This window comes from Garra rufa, chromosome 17 (genome assembly GCF_049309525.1).
Source record: "Garra rufa chromosome 17, GarRuf1.0, whole genome shotgun sequence".
NCBI classification, from domain to species: domain Eukaryota; kingdom Metazoa; phylum Chordata; class Actinopteri; order Cypriniformes; family Cyprinidae; genus Garra; species Garra rufa.
This window is the reverse complement of record NC_133377.1, coordinates 41,160,494-41,177,044: the sequence shown is the minus strand read 5'-3', so window position 1 is coordinate 41,177,044 and position 16,551 is coordinate 41,160,494. Positions and strand designations below refer to the sequence as shown.

The following is a 16,551-nucleotide window of genomic DNA, read 5'->3' as shown; positions in this document are numbered from 1 at the left end:
TGGCATGTGCCATTGATATAATCACGATAGATAGCGGAGCCAAGAAGTATTTGGGTATTTAAGGCCCTTTTTGTATGAATGTCATGTATTCAATAACAAAATATGACAGCAAGTGGCATTCATTTATAAAGAAAAAGTAAAAATAAATGAAAACATTTTTTAAACATTAAGATTAAAGGAATAGTTCATCCAGAAATGAACATTTGCTAAATATGTGGATCACCATCAGGCCATTCAAGATGTAGATGAGTTTGTTTCTTCATCAGATTTGGAGAAATGTAGCAATCCATCACTTGCTCACAGATCCTCTACAGTGAATGGGTGCCGTCAGAATGAGAGTCCAAACAGCTGATAAAAACATCACAATAATCCACAAGTAATCTACACCACTCCAGTCCAGCAGCACTTTTGTAACAATAAACACCTCCATCAAAGTTTGGTGTTTCTTTCTTTTTCTCTTTGAAAGAAATTAATAATTTTATTCAGCAATATGTGTTAAATTGATTTAACTTATTCATCTAAGAATCCTGAAAAAAAGTATCCAAAGGTTCCAAAAAAAAAGAGAAAGAAACAATCCATCATTAAGATGTTTTTAACTTTAAACTGTTGAGTCTATAATCCATAATAACGCTTCCTCCAGTGAAAAAGTACATTTTCTGTTGTCTCTCACATCGTGTATTATCATGTTTTTATTTTTATATTTGTTTAGAGCTATTTTGGCTTGTAAACAGTGCTTAATCTCTGCAGATTTCTCTCCAGATTCAGATCAGGCGACTTTTTCACTGGAGAATGTGTTATTATGGAAGCAGTTAAAAACATCTTAATGTAGGATTTGTTTTATAAAAACACAGTTTTTGTCTTCTCAAGATGTTAACTGATGGACTGGAGTGGTGTGGATTACTTGTTATGTTTTTATAAACTCTCATTCTGACGGCACCCATTCACTATTGGTGAGCAAGTGTATGTAATGCTATGCTACATTTTTGCAAATCTGATGAGGAAACAAACTCAGCTACATCTTGGATGACCTGAGGCTGAGCACATTTTCAGCAAATCTTTAGTTTTGGGTGAACTATTCAATCATTTAAAAGCTTTAAAAAAAATGCTGCGGCATTTAAGTGCAGAAGGCCAACACTTTGATAATTGTTGATTAACCTCAGTGACTAATCAGCAGTACAGTACAGTTTACAAGGAATCTAAATAGCATGTTAAATTTAATGCATTACTTGCTGTTTCTTTGTAATTAGTTGTGAAATTTACTTGCAACTTTTAGAATTTAGAAATTTTATAATCACAAAAACAATTGTGCATATACACACTCATTCACTCACATTGCACTGCTTCACACACAGAAGTAATGAGATTAAGCTCAGTAACTGTTGACTGAGCAACTCTTTCCGGCAGGTCAGACAAATGACCTTAAACCACACTGACCTGCTTCATATAGGAAGATCAGCTTCATCCGGTCTACAAATATCTGACACAAACAGCGACGTGAATTGAGTTTGACAGTCTTAGCAGAGTTAAACTTGCACTGTTTCTGTCATTAGCTCTGCAGTTTGTTTCCACCTGAGGTCATAGTAATTGAAGGCTTGTACCTTGATGTGCTCCTCAAGCTGGGCCTGATGTTGTCTCAGCAGGTTCTGATGCTGTTTCTGGAACTCAGAGATGAGCAGCTGTTTCTGGATCTGCTGCTGTCTTTGGATCAGAAGCAGCTCGCGTTGTAACTGCTTCTCCCATTCGTCTGAATCACGGTCCCAATCCAACATACTGACCCCAGACGTACTGCCCACCACCGACAACACCTCCGAATCTGAAAGAGAAAGACCAGATTTGAAGGAATAAAGCCACATTTGAGGTTAGAGAACAAGAGTAGCATTTCCAGTCACATGTTTGATTTGTTTTAGTCAACTTGTTTGTTCAGATCTAGAACAGAGTCTCTAATTTGTTTGATTTGACATAAATCCTGCCAAATATCGCCAAAAAAAAAATAAATAAAAAAAAAATAAATCAATAAAATAAATAACTTACACAACTGTTCAAAAGTTTATGGTTGGTAAGATTATTTGGTGTTTTAAAAATTCCATTTATTTCATCAAAAATACAGGAAAAAAGTAAAATTATAAAATATTATTGCATTTCATTTTTATTTTATTATACTTTAAAATATAATTTATTTCTCTGATGCAAAGCTGAATTTTCATCAGCCATTGCTCCAGTCTTTAGTGTCACATGATCTTACAGAAATCATTCTAATATACTGATTTATTACTTTTATTATCAATGTCGGAAACGGTTGTGCTGCTTAATATTTTTTGGAACCTGTGATACTTTTTTCTGGATTCTTTGATGAATAAATAGTTTGAAAGAACAGCATTTATTCAAAATAAAAAAATCTTTTCTAACAATATAAGTCTTTACTATCACTTTTTTAAAAATTATTTATTTCAAAGAGAGAAAGAAAAAATTACTGACCTCAAACTTTAAACAAGGTGTTTATTGTTACAAAAGTTTTCTATTTTAAATAAATGCTGTTATTTTTAATGTTTTATTTATTAAAGAATCCTGAAAAAAGTATCATAGGTTCCAAAAAATTATAATAAATCAGTATATTAGAATGATTTCTGAAGGATCATGTGACACTGAATACTGGCGTAATGATACTGAAAATTCAGCTTTGATCACAGGAATAAATTATATTTTAAAGTATCTATATATTTTATAGTATGTATATATTTTAACATAGAAAACCACTATTTTAAATTGCATTAACATTTCACAATATTACAGTTTTTTCTGTCTTTTTAATGAAATAAATGCAGCCAGGATGAGCAGAAAAGTCTCCTTTAAAAATCATAAAAAAAATCTTACCAATCCCAAACTTTTAAGCAAAAATGCAGTAAAATCAGTATTAATGTTAAATATTTTTACAATTTAAAATATCTAGTTTCTATGTGAGTATATTTTAGAAAGTAATTTATTTCTGTAATGCAAAGCTGAATTTTCATCAGCCATTACTCCAGTCTTCAGTGTCACATGATCCTTCAGAAATCATTCTAATATGCTGATTTATTATAATTTTTTGGAACCTATGATACTTTTTTCAGCATTCTTTAATAAATAAAACATTAAAAATAACAGCATTTATTTAAAATAGAAAACTTTTGTAACAATAAACACCTTGTTTAAAGTTTGAGGTCAGTAATTTTTTCTTTCTCTCTTTGAAATAAATAATTTTTAAATTTTAAATTACTTTTATTATCAATGTTGGAAACAGTTGTGCTGCTTATTTTTTTTTTTGGAACCTGTGATACTTTTTTCAGGATTCTTTGATGAATAAAAAGTTAAAAAGAACAGCATTTATTCAAAATAGAAATCTTTTCTAACAATATAAGTCTTTACTATCACTTTAACACATCCTTGCTGAATAAAAGTATTCATTTCTCTTAAAGAGAGAAAAAAAAGAAAAAATGTCTGACCCCAAACTTTGAACGAGGTGTTTATTGTTACAAAAGTTTTCTGTTTTAAATAAATGCTGTTCTTTTTAATGTTTTATTTATCAAAGAATCCTGAAAAAAGTATCACAGGTTCCAAAAAATTATAATAAATCAGTATATTAGAATGATTTAGATAGATGAGTAATGATACTGAAAATTCAGCTTAGCATCATAGGAATAAATTAGATTTTAAAGTATATTAAAATAGAAAACCTCCTTCAGAAATCATTCTAATATGCTGATTTTATTACTTTTATTATCAATGTTGGAAACAGCTGTGCTGCTTAATGTTTTTTTGGAACCTGTGATACTTTTTTCAGGATTCTTTGATGAATAAAAAGTTTAAAAGAACAGCATTTATTCAAAATACAAATCTTCCCTAGACAAAAGTCTTTACTATCATTTTTTTAGCAATTTAACACATCCTTGCTGGATAAAAGTATTCATTTCTTTCAAAGAGAGAAAGAAAGAAAAAAATACTGACCCCAAACTTTGTACGAGGTGTTTATTGTTACAAAAGTTCTCTATTTTAAATAAATGCTGTTCTTTTTAATGTTTTATAAATGAAAGAAACCTGAAAAAAAAAGCATCTTAGAATAAATTCTGAAGGATCATGTGACACTGAATACTGGAGTAATGATACTGAAAATTCAGCTTTGCATCACAGGAATAAATTAGATTTTAAAGTATGTTAAAACAGAAAACCTCTATTTTAAATTGCATTAACATTTCACAATATTACAGTTTTTTTCTGTATTTTTAATTAAATAAATGCAGCACTTTTGAGCAAAAATGCAGTAAAATCAGTAAATATTGTTAAACATTTCTTACAATTCAATATATCAAGTTTCTGTGTGAATATATTTCAGAAAGAAATTTATTTCTGTGATCAAATCTGAATTTTCAGCATCATTACTCTAGTGTCACATGATCCTACAGAAATCATATGCTGATTTGCTGCTTTAGAAACATTTCTGATTATCAATGTTAAAAACAGTTATGCCACGTCATATTAAAACTAGTTTGAAACTGTAGCTTCTTAAGTAGGATCTGAACTTACATCTTCAACAACCTTCTGCTAATTAGCTATAAACATGTCAACAGTTGAACTAAATTGCACATCAAGCTTCCCTTCAAACTGTTGCTCCAGCATGACAGCTGTTGACCTGAAAGAGACCGTTTACAATCATGTACACAAACTTGCATGCTGTTCTGACACATTTCTCTGTGCAACAACAAGCTTGTAAAAAATTGCTTCAAATTTCCTTTGCCTTTATCTGAGATCGTTTTACTTTAAATACCCCAGGTTTAACGCTCAAACTGATTGTGTCAGAAATGAAGGATTGCAGTGTTAGCTGCATGAAACCGACAAATTAAACCCTTCTTTAGGTCTTTAAATAAACCCGAGGGCAATTACGGGCATAATCTACAGGGAGGGTCTTTTTATGGGGTCTATTTCAAATGCCTCGAGCATAAACACGGAGGTATTTCAACAACCTCCCGTTCGAGGCCCAAATCTTATTTGAGCTCAATCTAAAGAGAGACAGCATGTGACTGTCATGATTGAGCTGCACTTAATGTATTTTTACTCATGTGAACGAAACAGCGAGAAAAGGAAAGGCGTTTGGCGAGTATATGTGTAGTGTGTGTGTGTGTGTGTGTGTGTGTGTGTGTGTGTGTGTGTGTGTTCAGAGAGCGAATGATCTGGCCTTGTGCCCTAAAAAAGCTGCGCTGTAAAAACTCGCTCGTAAACATGCCCTTAATCTGCTGCCCGAAACAAACTCCTTACTAATAAAACTATTAGTGCATGTGCTGCTTTCCTCGTGTGCTCTTTATCAGCCTAGAAAAACAACCAGAAGATTGGAAAAACAAGACATAATTTGATCTCTTTCAGTATTAGTATCTCGACATATCAGTGTCAGTATTTTTCTTAGATGTTTCTTGTGTGGAAAAGACCACAGTAATCACAAAAATGGAAATGATGACATGTCATTATGAGAACAAAGTCAAAATGATGAGAAAGTAAGTTAAAATTTTGACATAAAGTGGAGATTGTGAAAAAAAGTCATAACAGTCAACATTATTTATGACTTGACACTTTATTTAAAGGAACACTCCACTTTTTTTGGAAATAGGCTCATTCTCCAACTCCCCCCGAGTTAATAAGATGATTTTTACCGTTTTGAAATCCATTCAGCCGTTCTCCTGTTCTGGCGATATCACTTTTAGCATAGCTTAGCATAGATCATTGAATCCTATTAGACCAATAGCATCGCGTTCAAAAATGACCAACGAGTTTCCATATTTGTCCTATTTAAAACTTGACTCTTCTGTAGTTATATCGTGTACTAAGACCGGTGGAAATGCAAAGCTTCAATTTTCTAGGCTGATAAGAGTAGGAACTACACTCCCATTCCGGCGTAACAGTCAAGGAAGTTTGCTGCCGTAATAAGGCTGAAGCAGGAGCAGTAATACCACGCAGCACATGTGCAAATGCTAAACTGGCTGGGAACTCATTTCTGATAATACTCCGCCTGCTTCGGCCATATTACGGCAGCAAACTTCCTTGACTATTACGCCGGAATGGAAGTGTAGTTCCTAATCTTATCAGCCTAGAAACTCGCAGCTTTGCATTTCCAACGGTCTTAGTACACGATATAACTACAGAAGAGTCAAGTTTTAAATACAACAAATATGAAAACTCGTTGGTCATTTTTGAACGCGATACTATTGGTCTAATACAGGGTTCCTCAAATCTTACCCTGGAGGTCCAATGCACTGTTGTCATAATTTCACATTATATCTCATAATTATGACTATGTCATCATTTTGACTTTTGATTTCATAATGACTTTGTCTCATGCATAATTATGACCTAATGTCATCATTTCGACTTTTTATCTCATAATTATGACCTAATGACTTTATCTGATAATTGTAACATTTGATCTCATAATTACAACTTTCTACTTTTTGTCTCATAATTATGATCTAATGTTATCATTCTTACTTTTTACCTCATAATTAAGACTTCTTATGTCATCATTTTGACTTTTATCCCATAATTATGACCTAATTTCATAATTGTGATTTTTTTATGTCCTAATTATGACCAAATGTCATAATCTTTTACTTTTTATATCATAATTACGACTTCTTGTCATAATACATGTCATAATTTTGACTTTTTATCTCATAATTGATTTAGTATGTCATAATTTCTATGTTGTATCTCATAATTGTGACCTAATGTCATAATTGTGACTTTATCTCATAATTACAACTTTCTAATTTATATTTCATATTATATTATAATATTGACTTGTATCTCATAATTATAATCATGTCATACTTTTTACTTTGTATGTCATAATTATGTCTAATGTCATATCTGAAAATTGTGTCTTTTTATCTCATTACAACTTTATACTTTTTATCTCAAATTTTGACCTAATGTTATCAGTTTTACTTTTATCTCATAATTAAGACTTCTTATGTCATAATTTTGACTTTTATCTCGTAATTGTGACCTAATGTCATATATCTGATAACTGTTACTCTTTAATCTCATAATTAAGATTTAGTATGTCATAATTGTGACTTTATCTCATAATTACAACTTTCTTCTTTTTATCTCATATTATGACCTAATGTTATCATTTTTACTTTTATCTCATAATTAAGACTTCTTATGTCATAATTTTGACTTATCTCATAATTATGACTTAATATGTCTTAATTTCTACTTTGTATCTCTCAATTTGGACTTTATCTCATAATTAAGACCTAATGTCATAATTTAGATTTTTTGTCTCATAATTATGACTTAGTATGTCATAATTTCTATGTTGTATCTAATAATTTTGACTTTATCTCATAATTGTGACCTATTGTCATAATTGTGAACTTTCTACTTTTTATCTTATATTATGACCTAATATTATCGATTTTACTTTTAAGACATGTCATAATTTTTAACTTTTATCTCATAATTATGATCAAGTTTGCCATCATTTTGACTTTATCACATAATTATGACCTGAAATGTCATCATTTTGACTTTTTATCTCATAACTTTGATCTAATGTCATATATCTGATAATTGTGACTTTTTATCTTATAAGACTTAGTGTGTCATAAGACTGACTTTATCTCATAATTACAACTTTCTACTTTCTATCTCATAATTCTGACCTAGTTATAATCTCCCAAATTATTATTATTTTTTCTTATGTGGCGAAATTGGACTTCGATACAGAAGAGATCTCAATGATGTGCTCAGATTTGACAAGCCTGAAATCAAACAAATCTCAAAATGAACTCATTCATTTCATACTGTATCTCTATACTCTATACACCTCATGCTTGAAACTATTTTTATTTTTCCTTAGGAATTTTAGGCGAAACATCTGAGACAAAGTTGATTCTTAAATAAAACCTAACCAAGTCTCCTGAGCTGTGAAAGAAAATCCTCGCTGCAATAAAATCTTCCTCTGGTCGCACACAGTTGTTCTTTGATGCTAGGTTATGAGGGTAACTATGTAAGAGGCAACAGTTGCATTTGACTCAGAAATATCGGCATCACGTCCACGTTCAGGCGTTGAAATAAAAACCGTGGCGTTGTGAAACCATCTCTCGCCACAGAGACTCCATCGGGCCCCTGGCCCAGAATACACAGGCCGCAAAAAGCACAGACCACCAAAACAGAACCACAACACTGGCCAAAGGTGTCAATCGACACCAAAAATACTGCGCCATGTGCCCTGAATGCAATAAAAGAGCTGAGACGCTCATGAAACACAACTCTTTGGCCTTCAAAATCTTGTGCTTTTTTCTCCTGCCGTTATTAAAAAACAGAGAAAACAGTGTGCATTATAAATAAAGCCTTCCGGTATGTAGTTATGTGAGGAGTTAACTCAGACGGAATGATAACCGGGGCTAATCTTAGCATCCTAATGCCTTAAGCCCAAAATACGGAGGCTAAGAATAGTCAAGCTTGGAGTCAAGAGGCCAGAACATTCAACATGCAGCCGCGGGCAGTAATGGAGCACAGAGGCACAGAGGGGTAAATAACTGCCCTCTCACGCCATTCCTAAAGTGGGACGCCGCTCACAAACACACCTGAGCACAACACACACTTGTCAAAAGATGTTTCTCAGAAACGACAAATCAAGTATGAAGTAAACAGGCATCCACCTGCTAAACGCTGATGAGACTTGACAATACACTACTATTCAGAAGTGACAGTAAAGACATTTATAATATCACAATATATTCGATTTCAAATAAACGCTGTTGTTTTGGACTTTCTATTCATCAAAAATCCTGAAAAATAAAAAGCATCACAGTTTTTACACAAAAGCAACAAATTGGCATATTCAAATGATTTCTGTGAAGAACAAAGACTGGAGTAATGATGCTGAAAATTCACAGATATAAATTACATTTTAACATATATTCATAGAGAAAACAAATATTTTACATTGTAATAATATTTCACAATTTTACTGATTTTACTGTATTTTTAAATCAAATAATTTCACCCTTGGTGAGTAGAAAATGCTTCTTTCATAAACATTCAGAAGTCTTACTAATCCCAAATTTTTGAATAGTACTTTTTTGTGCTTTATTCATTTGTTGTATCCCGATTTGCATATTATCCATGCTAAACATTATGCAAGATTACAAATTGTGCTTTGCAAATCACATTACATTAAAACAGTATGCTAAAGATGTGTAGATCAATCTATTTGTATACAGTATGCTTTTTTGGGCTAATATGACAAAATCCCTGCCATTACAGGAGATAATTCTGTGACAAAATCATATATCTGATATATATGTCTGTCATATATCTGACTTAGTTTGTCATAATTGTAACTTTATCATATAATTAATGCTTCCTGTGTCATAATTTTGACTTTTTATCTCATAATTATGATTTAGTATGTCATAATTGTGACTTTATCTCATAATTAATGCTTCCTATGTCATAATTTTGACTTTTTATCTCATAATTATGATTTAGTATGTCATAATTGTGACTTTATCTCATAATTAAGACTTAGTATGTCATAATTGTGACTTTATCTCATAATTGTGACTTTTTATTTCATAATTAAGACTTAGTATCTCCTAATTGTGACTTTATCTCATAATTGTGACTTTTTATTTCATAATTAAGACTTAGTATGTTATAATTGTGACTTTATCTCATAATTGTGACTTTTTATTTCATAATTAAGACTTAGTATGTTATAATTGTGACTTTATCTCATAATTGTGACTTTTTATTTCATAATTAAGACTTAGTATGTCATAATTGTGACTTTATCTCATAATTGTGACTTTTTATTTCATAATTAAGACTTAGTATGTCATAATTGTGACTTTATCTCATAATTGTGACTTTTTATTTCATAATTAAGACTTAGTATGTCATAATTGTGACTTTATCTCATAATTGTGACTTTTTATTTCATAATTAAGACTTAGTATGTCATAATTGTGACTTTATCACATAATTGTGACTTTTTATTTCATAATTAAGACTTAGTATGTTATAATTGTGACTATCCCATAATTGTGACTTTTTATCTCATAATTAAGACTTAGTATCTCCTAATTGTGACTTTATATCATAATTGTGACTATCTCATAATTAAGACTTACCCCCAGTTTCATAGACAAGGCTTAAGCCTAGTCCTCGACTAAATGTAAGTCTGAGCTGTTTCAACTGAAAGAAACTTGCACTGAATAATCTTAAAACATATCAGTGCCTTTGTTTTGTCTCAAGATGCACACCAGTAATGTTTTTTTCTAAGGCACGTTTATAAAAATTACTTAAATGTCTTAATTGAACTATGGCCTAATCCTGGTTTAGGCTAAGCTCTGTCTATGAAACAGGGCCTTAGTATGTCATATTTGTGACTTTGTCTCATAATTATGACCTAATGTCATAATTGTAACTGTATCTTATAATTGTGACTTTATCTCATAATTATGATTTAGTATGTCAAAATTGTGACTTTATCTCATAATTATGATTTAGTATGTCATAATTGTGACTTTATCTCATAATTAAGACTTAGTATGTCATAATTGTGACTTCATCTCATAATTGTGACTTATTTCATAATTAAGACTTAGTATGTTATAATTGTGACTATCCCATAATTGTGACTTTTTATCTCATAATTAAGACTTAGTATCTCCTAATTGTGACTTTATATCATAATTGTGACTATCTCATAATTAAGACTTACCCCCAGTTTCATAGACAAGGCTTAAGCCTAGTCCTCAACTAAATGTAAGTCTGAGCTGTTTCAACTGAAAGAAACTTGCACTGAATAATCTTAAAACATATCAGTGCCTTTGTTTTGTCTCAAGATGCACACCAGTAATGTTTTTTTCTAAGGCACGTTTATAAAAATTACTTAAATGTCTTAATTGAACTATGGCCTAATCCTGGTTTAGGCTAAGCTCTGTCTATGAAACAGGGCCTTAGTATGTCATATTTGTGACTTTGTCTCATAATTATGACCTAATGTCATAATTGTAACTGTATCTTATAATTGTGACTTTATCTCATAATTATGATTTAGTATGTCAAAATTGTGACTTTATCTCATAATTATGATTTAGTATGTCATAATTATAACTTTATCTCATAATTGTGACTTTATCTCATAATTAAGACTTAGTATGTCATAATTGTAACTTTATCTCATAATTGTAACTGTATCTCATAATTGTAACTGTATCTCATAATTGTGACTTTATCTCATTATTATGACTTAGTATGTCATAATTGTAACTTTATCTCATAATTATAACTTTATCTCATAATTGTGACTTTATCTCATAATTATGATTTAGTATGTCATAATTATAACTTTATCTCATAATTGTAACTTTATCTCATAATTGTGACTTTATCTCATAATTATGACCTAGTGTCAAAATTGTAACTGTATCTTATAATTGTGACTTTATCTCATAATTATGATTTAGTATGTCAAAATTGTGACTTTATCTCATAATTATGATTTAGTATGTCATAATTATAACTTTATCTCATAATTGTGACTTTTATCTCATAATTAAGACTTAGTATGTCATAATTGTAACTGTATCTCATAATTGTGACTTTATCTCATAATTATGACCTAATGTCATAGTTGTAACTGTATCTCATATTTGTGACTTTATCTCATAATTGTGACTAATGTCATAATTTTTTGGGCTAATATGACAAAATCCCTTCAAGTACAGAAGATAAGTCTGTGCCAAAATCACTTCCAACCTTTTAATTACTAGAAAAATGGCAGGGAATGCAAGTTTAAAAGTCATTTACTGTGTGACCGAACTAGTATGCACTTTCTCATCAGCAGCCAAGAACATGCATATGCTAAATGAGACACAGACGCACACTGAGGAAAACAACACCTCATAGACAACACAAGCTAAAAACAGAGTCCAGATCACATTAGTGCACTGTTCAACTCAATGAGGGAAATCTGTCACTGACAAAGCTGGTGGACTCAATAATCAATGGCTATTTTTGGAAGCATACTACTGTGTTATTCTTACTACACCACAGAAAGTATATTCGTCTGTATGTTCTTAAATCAATATACATTTATTTGTAAGAGTGTATGCATGTTTTGCATGCTCAGAACAACTAAATGACTGAATATATTGCAAAAACTTGTAGTATACACTCTTAAAAATAAAGGAAGGATGCCGTAGAAGAACCATTTAGACAAAAATGGTTCTTCTACGGCATCCTTCCTTTATTTTTAAGAGTGTATGAAGAACCTTCAACATCTGAAGAACCTTTCTGTTTCACGAAAGGTTCTATGTGGCAAAAGAAGGTTCTTCAGATTATAAAAAGTTAAGAAAGAGATGGTTCAAACACAATGTATGTGGTACAATATTTAGTTGCTCAGAACAACTAAATGAATGAATATATTTGCAAAACTTGTAGTATACACTCTTAAAAATAAAGGTGCTTCACAATGCCATAGAAAAACCATGTTTGTCTGAATGGTTCCATAAAGAACCTTCAACATCTGAAGAACCTTTCAGTTTCACAAAATGTTCTTTGTGTGAATAAAGGTTTTTCAGATTAAAAAAAGGTAAGAAAGAGATGGTTCTTTAAAGGACCTTTGACTGAATGGTTCTTCTATGGCATCGCTGTAAAGAAGCTTTTAAAGCACCGTTATTTTTAAACGTACAGCAAAACACAATGCATGAGGTACAGTATCCCACAATTCAGCGTGCTCAACTTGACCTTTCATTTCCAGTGTGATGAATGAACCAGAAGTAACGTCAACCTATTAATATCTCCTGCTTGACTCATTTTAACCGGGCCGCCAAAAGTTAAGACTGTTTCGCATAAAAATTTAAAGCATGCTTTTAAATAAATTCACAGATTATTGAGGTAATGCAAACTACTGATTCAGATGTTTATCACGGCACAATTCATTAGTTTTAAAAAACTTAAGTTTAGCAGCTGCCTTAAAATTTTAAGTTAAATCAACTCATTTTCATTGTAATAAGTTAAAATGACTTGTAGTTTTAAGCTGATTTAACTTAAAATTTTAAGGCAGCTGCTGAACTTAGGTTTTTAAGTTGAATCTGGTGACTATTTTTACAGTCTATATCAGTTTATATCTGCACAGCATTCAGCTAACGTTTATTGCAAAAGGCAGTTTGAGTCCAGCTTCATTAAATGAATCAAGATTTATGAGGATACATCTGATCTGAGATCAGAAACCTGCAGCTGGATTTTAAAGAGTTTGAGTTTGATTTGTCTGATGGAAACCTGCTGTGATTTATTTGAAGCCAATCACTTGCTTTTGTAAAACCAGACAATGAATGTGAGATGAAACAAATCACGAAACTTGAGAGCTGTTGAATCATCCTCACACACTCTGATGTGAAATTCCCCAGAACTCACATCACAAACACAACAGAATACAGCAGTTGAACTCAAACACTTCTCATCAGCTTCTAACAAGAGCAAATGAGCAAATATTTTATTACTACGTGACATAATTCGTATTTTTAATTTAATACAGAAAATAATTTTTAAATGAATGTAAATGTAATTTTACTTTTTATAGTTTATATATCACAGTTTTTCCCATTGCAATAATTAATTTTCATTCTTATTATTACTGTAATTTGATTTACTTTAAGAAATTAAATCAAATGAATAAATAAACATTTACAAATGTTAAATATTAATACATTTATTACTTTTTTATTTTGTATTATTATTGTTTTTGGACCCAAAAATATTATTATTATTGCACAAAATGAAATCAAACACAACTTTTTGTACTTATAACTGAAGTTTCTCATCAAAAGATGTGAGCTGCTTCTCTTTCATTTTATAGCTCTTATATTCGTTCTATATTATGTCAAATTTTAAGAGAAACATCTGAGAAGGGACTGAGAATTTCAAAATAAAGGAAACAGTTTTAATAAAACTGAGCATAATGAAATGATTGAAAAAATGATTTAATTACTTCCATAAATCACAAAAATGAGAATGCATTACTGTAATGTGAAAAACATGTATATATCGCTTAAATTATAAATTTCAAAATCTATACTGACTTCAATTTATTTAAACTGACTTCATTTTAATTCCAAAAATAAAACAAAATTGAAAAAGTTACAAAATTACATTAATATCTATCATTTTAAAATTAGTTTCAGTTGCAAATTATCCTTGTCTCAGATGTTTCTTGTTTATTTGCTCAAAGTAAATAAAGAAATAAATTGACCTTGTTTTCTGCTGAACATAACAAAATTAAGTGAACTTATAGAAATCGCCAATGGGGTGAGAAAAATAATCTTAATTCCAAGAAAAAATTATTTTGTTTTTCTTACCACATTGGCATTTTTTTTTTTTTTTTTTTTTTTTTTGCAGAAACTCATTTAATTTAAATAGATTTTTCAGCAAACAAAACTTTTCATCTTATGCCATATTATTTAAATGATTGAAAAAATGATTTTCTTACTTCCATAAATCACAAAAATGAGAATTCATTACTGTAATGTCAAAACATGTATATATTGCTTAAATTATAAAGTGCAAAAATGTATACTGACTTCAATTTATTTAAACAGACTTCCAAAAATAAAACAAAATTTACAAAGTTGCAAAATTACATTAATATTTTTTATTTTAAAATTCGTTTCAGTTGCAAATTAGCCTTGTTTCAGATGTTTCTTGTTTATTTATTTAAAATAAAGAAAGAAATACATAAAAAAATAACATTGTTTTCTGCTAAACATAACCAAATAAAGCGAACTTATACGTAAAACAAGAAGAAAAAAATATGCCAATGGGGTGAGAAAAATAAACTTTGTTTTGTTTTTCTTACATTGGCATTTTTCTAAGCAGAAACTCACTTAATTTTGATAGATTTTTCAGCAAACAAAAAAACAAATCTAATGCCATATTACTCAAATGATCGAAAAATGATTTTCTTACTTCCATAAAATATAAAAATGCATTACTGTAATGTAAAAAACATGTATATATCGCTTAAATTATAACACATTATATACAAATTATAACACACAAATTATATACACACTTCAATTTATTTAAACTGACTTCATTTTAATTCTAAAAATAAAACTAAATTTACAAAATTACATTAATATTTATCATTTTAAAATTGTTTTCAGTTGCAATTTAAACATTTTACATTGTTTTCTGCTACAAAATATAACAAAATTAAGTGAGCTTATACTTAAAACAAGAAGAAAAAAAAAACATAATTTTGATAATGTTTTTCTTACCACACTGGCATTTTTTAAAGCAGAAACTCACTTAAGTTTGATAGATTTTTCAGCAAACAAAACTTTACATCTTATGCCATATTACTCTCAAATAAATGTAGTTTTAAGAATGTTTAGATACTTGTCATGGAAAACAAGACAAAATACTTCATCGATTACTTCAATGGACACTCGCCTCTATCAAAATATCTCTACATGGAACATCAACAACTCATTTGTTAAACATTGCAACATTGTATCAGATGTTTCTCTAGGAATTCCATTTTTGGAATTCTGAGAGTAGCAGCTGATACATTGTTGCGAGTTGTGCTGTTGTACCTGAAGCGATGGTGGTTCCGTGAGAGTCCAGGCGTCTCCTCCTCCACTCTGCAGTGATGCTGGAGTCAGATTCATAAATGGTCTGCAGCATAACTTGAGCTTCAGACCGTCTCCACGCGCTCTCAGCGGCCCAGCGTCCTCCGCTCCGCTCCGTCTCTCCTGTGCAGAGTCCTCCGGGTTTCTTCCAGCCTCTTTGTGCTTCTTCTGTGAGTTCCCCTAGCCGTCCCTGCCGGGTTTCATCAGGTAGATGAGCGAGGAGACGTCACAGGTGAGGAGCTCAACTCTGTTACTGCCTTTCAAGCTCTGCACAGGAAACTGAAGCATGCAGTGCCTCCAGCTCTTGTCTCACGCTTTCTCTCTCTGTTACTCTTCCTAACCGCGCTGTCTCTCTCTCGCGCTCTCTCTCTCTCTCTCTCTCTCTCTCTTTCTCTCTCTCTTAGGTGCCAAAAATAGCAGCAGGACCAGCCCAGGACAGAAATAGGCCGGGCCAGACCAGGGGAGTAGAGCAGCGGCCAGACGCTCAAAATAGCAACACAAAAACACAGCTGTCTGCCTTCATCTCTTCCCTGCGCTCTCTCTTTCTCCTTTCATTTATCTCTGCATGGGTGAGTCGCATGAACAAACCACCAGCTCCAGTTTCACCACAAAACCAGACCAGAGAAAGATGAGATTAGGTTTTACGTCAAGAAAATGAAGTCTGAAAGGCATCGTGATATTATTTTCATGACAGTTAAGCACATAAGCCAATTAAATTCTCATTATTGTGACACAAAACAACTTTTTTTATTGATCTAATGTAAGAAATATATATTTTGTTAATTTTCTGTAACACTAAAAAAAACATTCTCATTACTGTAATGATAAAAATAGAACTTTCATTCAAATTTTTTTCAAAAAATGGATTTTTGTC

The 16,551-nt window shown here is 31.1% G+C and overlaps 1 protein-coding gene across 1 annotated transcript in view; it reads right to left on the bottom strand.

Moving 5' to 3' along the window:
* LOC141289954 (histone deacetylase 9-B) overlaps positions 1-15,970 on the bottom strand; it is a 51,134-nt gene extending 35,164 nt beyond the window's left edge. The window contains exons 1-2 of the mRNA XM_073822148.1: positions 15,642-15,970; positions 1,599-1,813 (exon numbers count right to left, since the gene is read on the bottom strand). Of these exons, the coding sequence (XP_073678249.1) occupies positions 1,599-1,813; positions 15,642-15,732 (306 nt within the window). The 5' untranslated portion in view covers positions 15,733-15,970. The remainder of the gene's footprint in view (positions 1-1,598; positions 1,814-15,641) is intronic.
* Between the last annotated feature and the right edge of the window lie 581 nt (positions 15,971-16,551).